The 6,092-nt window shown below is 36.4% G+C and overlaps 1 protein-coding gene across 1 annotated transcript; it reads right to left on the reverse strand.

Moving 5' to 3' along the window:
- Window positions 1–246: 246 nt before the first annotated feature.
- LOC139844468 (RNA-dependent RNA polymerase 6-like) lies at window positions 247–4,575 on the reverse strand. Its single transcript, XM_071834697.1, has 2 exons — window positions 1,858–4,575; window positions 247–1,330 (listed from the first exon to the last, which is right to left on the reverse strand). Exons 1-2 carry the CDS (start codon window positions 4,567–4,569, stop codon window positions 458–460), a joined length of 3,585 nt encoding a protein of 1,194 aa, XP_071690798.1. The 5' UTR covers window positions 4,570–4,575; the 3' UTR covers window positions 247–457.
- Window positions 4,576–6,092: the final 1,517 nt, after the last annotated feature.

Below are 6,092 nucleotides of genomic sequence, written 5' to 3' on the forward strand. Positions count from 1 at the left end.
CTACAATGTCACATGCAGCATGGACACAAAATATCTCAAACTAAGTAAAATAAATATTAGTAGAGTGATAATGATGCTATATAGCATTGCTTCCACTCACCTAAACCTAAACAAAAAACTGAACACCAGTTAGTACACTAAAACTGATCAACTCTATAATAACAGGTAACTTTAAACAAAACCACTACTATCATCATATGCAGCTCAAGATCAACATAATAAAAAGGTTCCCAGTGAAAAGCAAGGAACTTGATACTTAGCTTAATACAAGAAGTAAACACATCCAAAAAAAAGTCCCAAGAAAACAACCAACTAGTTCAAGCGATGCCAATAGTATCTTAAATTCGTAGAAACAAACATCATAGTTATGAAATAAACATAAACATAAACAAACAGAAACTCAAAAAGTGGCAGAGTGGCCGTGCAGCCAAAAACTTCAATCATAAACTTGAACCAATCACATCCTATCAGCAAGATACTTTCCAAGCGAATCAATCGGCTTTTGTGAATTTTTATCTCCTACTCCCCTACGCTTGATCTTTATTCGAGCAAGATAATCAGCTGCAATCCACGCAAAGCTTAAATGTACGGTTTCGCCCTCACTATCAGGTTCTTTTAATTTTAACGCTTTCTTTACCCAAGTAGGATCATAAGTAACCTGGTACCAAGCTGACGCCTTTCTCTCAAGTATCAGATTCCTCTCCTCTTCTGAAACTTGGTCAAACTCGGGATCTAAATGGTCAAACACTTTCCTATACTCCTTTCTCAACGCACTATAAGCATGTTTAATTCTTTCTTTTAACTCACCTTGTTTCTTGCTACTGTGTTTCGGCATTGACCAAATGTGACCCGTTACAATTTCTTCTTCTCGGGCTACTTTATACTGTCCAAGAAGCCCATTTAGTGATCGATCATACGACAACTTACATCCCCATGCATCATTTAAAAAGGTTCCCGCTTTATCAACTTCGAGATCTTTATCATACGGTATGTTTGACGGTTCGATTTGAAGCTTGGGAGGTGTGACATCAGCGCTGTAACAGTCGTGAATTTGTCGGTATAGTTTCCCGAGTATCTTTTTAGATTTGTAACTTTGGAACTTTTCTTTGCCCATAAAGTCAGGGTAAAGATTCGGTCTAAGCTTAGGTGGCATTTTAACGATCTTTCCGGTTTTCGGGAAATCAACGGCAGTAGCTGCCAGCTCAGCCAATTTGACGCAGTTTTCATCTAGGGCTCCATAATCACTCTTATCAGCATGGACTACGTGTGCATTGCAAATTGTACCAAGACTATCATTAACCATGTTCTTCGTGAAAAACTCTATGATGTCCTGTAAGGGGATAAGAAGTAACAATGTGACTCAAGTTTTGTACAGTAAGATCAGTAAAAAAGTTAATTGCAAATAGTAGAGGTTGACTATTTCAACCCATTTACTCATAGATGAGTAAAACTTTAATAAGCAAATGGGTAGAATAAAGATATATAAAGTTATAAAAGTCAACTAGACTTACTGGTTGCCCAACTGTTTTCTAAAGACAATGATGAACCGTTAAAAAACAAGTCCACCTTTTTTAACTACTGTTTAGGTAAATATATATGGTTAAACAGAACCATAAGTTGGTTTGATAACACACATTACTATAAGAAACAAAACAGAAATGCCCATATTTACTTAATTTTTTAGTACATGCAATACAACAGTAACTGTTCTGTTCTACAATTAGAATATCATATCATTGCAATGATATATTGTATGCAATTATCTTTAATGCAGTAATTATCTACTTAAATGATGGTTAGACAACCAAAAGTGTTTCACAAACTAAAAAAGTTTCAGATAGATGAAAAAATAGTTACTGAGTTTTTAACTTCGCGGGGTAGTTTTTTAGTTTCAGCAGCAGCATACTCCATAGGTGGCCAGCTTCGTTTACTAGGCGGAACAAGATTTTCATCCCAAGTAACAAAATACAAATCGCCATCAAGATCACTTCCGGAAGCTTCATTTGTGTGGGGCCGATCCCCCTTTTGTGGAAATATCAAACAGTCAAAAAGATGTTCAAGACCCGGTACATTAACGGCCTCCAAAATCCTTATATCACCAGGATGAAGACACGGGTTCTTTGCAACCACCACATGACCCGTAATAACAGTTAAATTTCTACCCGTTTCAGTAAATTTCGACCCATGTTTAACAAAACAGTTTTCAACCGAAGGGTTTGAAATTTGGATAAAGCATTGACCATGTTCAAGAACAGCTAACTCATCAAAACACCCCATTAACCACCTACCATTATTCACAAAAATTCTCGATTTTTCACGCAAATCATCGAGTTGCGTGACCCGTATGCTACTTAACATCCCTCGTAGATGCGGCTCGGTTCGGGGCTCGAAACCCGCACCTAACATGATAGACGCAGTGGACCCACTTTCGGCACATGAAGATGTAATAACATCAAACGCAACAGACGTATCTTCCATCATTTTGTCCAAATTGTTCACCATCTTCGTCTGCATATCCCAAAAGACTTCATCTTTAATCTCTAGGGACGAAAGCAACGTGATTATCTGTCTATTTAAGAACCCGGGTTGCAACCGTGTCCAAGAGCATATTTCAAGAACCGTATGATTCGACTCAAACTTATTCATACTATCCCTTAACTCAAGCTTAACACTATCGCCTTCTTTATCGGGCCACCACACGATAACACCCTTACACCCCGCATATCTAATCTGATACGCGCACGGTTGAATATCTTTCAACTGTAACTTTTCAGCTACTTCGAGTGCAAGTTCAGGCGATATTTTCCCGATCCCGTCTGAAAAAACATAGTTGTTTCTCTTGATATCTTCAAGCTTGAAATTAACCTCGTGGGCCGGTACGTCAACAGTTGCGTATGTAGACGAGAAACATTGGCCCATTCTAGCAGCACATTTTGCAATATTTCGGTCGCTAAACTTACCCATCCATTGTTTGATAGCTTGACACGTAATCTTGCTATTTTCAGCAAAAAACCAAGCGGATCGATCACGCAATTGGTTAGCCGAAAAGGCCAAGAAACAGTACCTTCGACCACATAAGTAGAACCCATTAGTCAATATACTTTTTACCCGTCTATATATCGTTGTATTCCGGGCTGCAAAACTCGAGGTAACGATTGGGGCCGGGTAAAAATTTAGAACGTGGTTGTTTAACGTTGTCATTCCTTCATCGGTGAAAGTGACACGTAAGAACCGGTCAGAAACGTCTCGATAATGCCTTAGAACACGGTTCGATAGTTCAACTTCTGGTGGCAAACAGTACGCTTTGCTTGGAGTAATAATAAGTCTTCTTACTTCAATTATATCATTTTGGTCAACTTGTTTTTCAATCAATTTCGGGCTATTTAGTAGCCATTCTTGAACTAACTTCAAACGAGAAAATGCATCATATTCGGGGAGTTTTTTAGAACTTATGTATTTCAAAGCCGCCATGTTAACCTCCTCGGGTTGACTTCTTAACAAATCGAAAACCTTTTCAGTAAATTGGTACTGATTGATAATGCATCTGTGTATTACCGAATTGACCAAGAACAAAACTTTAAAGGGTATGTCTTCTTCGTGATGAATACAAAAAAAAGGGTCTTGCATAGGCAAACCAAAACCGGGTTCGTCTTCTACTTTAAGCTTTGTGTTGAAGTGATCTATATATGCCCTTTGTTCTTTAAGAAAAGCTAAAGCTTTTATCATTTTAGGGACTTCACGAATCTTGATTGAAACCCGATATGTGTTACATCTCCCGATGGCCCCACTAGGCGTGAAATCGGTGGTCCGGATCCATGGATCATCATCATCCAACGTTTCAAATGGGTCCGTTGTTGCAATATCATCATCAGCAGTTCGATAAGATATAACGGGGGCCGATGCCAACTGAAAAACCACAACCAAATGATTATTATACTCTTTAACAACGTTCACATCCTTCACCAAAAACTCGACCTTGAAGTCGCATTTTATCACCGCATAACTTTTCGTCTCTTTAGCAAAAAAGGCGGTGTCTCTCGTGAACAGAAACTTGCAACTCCGATCGAACGGGTCAATAAGAAAGTCAACACCTAAATTAGGCCCTTTCCATGCAACAACAAAGTCAATTCGACTAGTCAACAGCCCGATTTCAAGAAACACATTTGAAAACCTAAACGGTGTCTCTTTCCTTCTACGTTGGTTCATTCGGTAAGGATTCTCGGGTCCCGAACTAACTTCTAACGTATTGTTGTTGAGTACAAGTTGACCTGTGCGCGACAAATCTATAGCCGTGTGAGCTGAATCGTGATGTACAAAGTGCACAAATGCGTGCGGTTCAACTTTCTCGTAATCAATGACTCGTTGGATGTTTTCGAGGTCAGCATCGAATTCGGGAAACGTGTCGGGTGGCGTTGATGACCATTTCACCCTGCATCTGATAACTTGTCCCGCTTCTTGTTCGATGTAATCGAGAAGCATTTGTGCGGTGACTTGATTGTCGAACCCGCGTATACTGACCTGTGTGACCACCATCTCCCTATCGTTTTTCTCTGATTCCATTGTCTCCATTGTAAATTTATATTTATAAAATTCTCTAAAAAAACAAACTGTCTTCTTTGTTTGATCAATCAACTGTTGTTTCAATACCAAACCTGCAAGTGATACCGTAATCAGAATGTTACTTTAACATCACACATTCATCAAATTTCAAGAATTCGCATGGAAAAACAAAAATAAGAATGCTAAGATAGAATTTTAAGAATGCTACTTCTGTTCTGAAAATAGAATTTGTAAATCTGCGTCCGATTAACAGTACACAATAGAGGCCAAGAAGATATGAAAATGCTAATGATCAAATGAAGGATTATGCTAATACAAAAACACTTAAAACAATAAAATGTCTTATTGTCTTAACTTTTAAAGTAATAGTACGAGTTTTCGAAATATACGATATACTTTTGCATAATTTTATTTCTTTAATTAACTTACAGATATAGATGCCTATAAATTACTATCAGCCATTTATAAAGTAGATAATAATCTCAGCCAAACATAAGCAAGACACAATTCTTTATTCAAATTTAGGCATGATCCATTTTTTTCATCAATATATGCAAGACGAATGACAAGGCTAAAAATATCATAGAACTAGATAATAAATTATAATGTATGATGAATATTGTTTAAAGATACTGCATTTCCATTGATTTTATGTTTACAAGTAAATAAAAATTGCAAAAAATGATTACTTTTTGAGAAATAACACAAAAACAAAGAAGTAACAACGCAACCTATAAACCCCTTTTCTAGACAAATTGAAGTCAAAAACTTAACAAGCAGTGAAGTACTAAAATCAGCATACCAACAAAACCCTTTTTACACATAACTGAAACCCTAGTAAAGTTTTTTTTTTTTTTTTTTTTGAACGGCGGTATCAATCAAATTGAAACCCTAGTAAAGCTTGATGATCAAAATTGAAACTTTTTACAATCAAAGTAACAACAACCAACAATCAAGAGGTAAATACTAATTACATTGTTCAAATCGAAACCCTAGTACAACAAATTAATGAATCACGCACTGACCTTGGTTTCAATTGTGGAAAACGATGAAACCCGGTTGAGAAATGGGTTTAAAGTTTAAACGATGAAAGAAGGCATAAAGGGGAGTGTGAAGAACAAACAGGAAGTACATAAACTGCTTTTTTATGAAACGACATAAAATAAAATGCGTGATGTTGATTGATTATCATGCGGAAACGGCTTTAGTTCTTTTTTATCAAACGTATCTAAGAAGTTACATATTATTCATTATTCATTTATATCGTTTATCATTTATAGAGTATAGAATAGAATAGAATAGAATAGAATAGAACAAATAAAGTTAATAAAAGTTAGGAGTATATTATTATTATTATTATTATTATTACTAGTAAAATGACCTGTGAAATCACGGGTTTGTTTAAACGAAACAGTTTAATAATATGTTTTAGGTATTAAGTGAACGTAAATGCTAAAGTCGTTTAGTTTAATGTAGTGGCGAATCCAGGATGAAAATCCAATGGGGTCCTAATTTTTTTTATCGAACCTAAT

This window comes from Rutidosis leptorrhynchoides, chromosome 4 (genome assembly GCF_046630445.1).
Source record: "Rutidosis leptorrhynchoides isolate AG116_Rl617_1_P2 chromosome 4, CSIRO_AGI_Rlap_v1, whole genome shotgun sequence".
Lineage (NCBI taxonomy): Eukaryota > Viridiplantae > Streptophyta > Magnoliopsida > Asterales > Asteraceae > Rutidosis > Rutidosis leptorrhynchoides.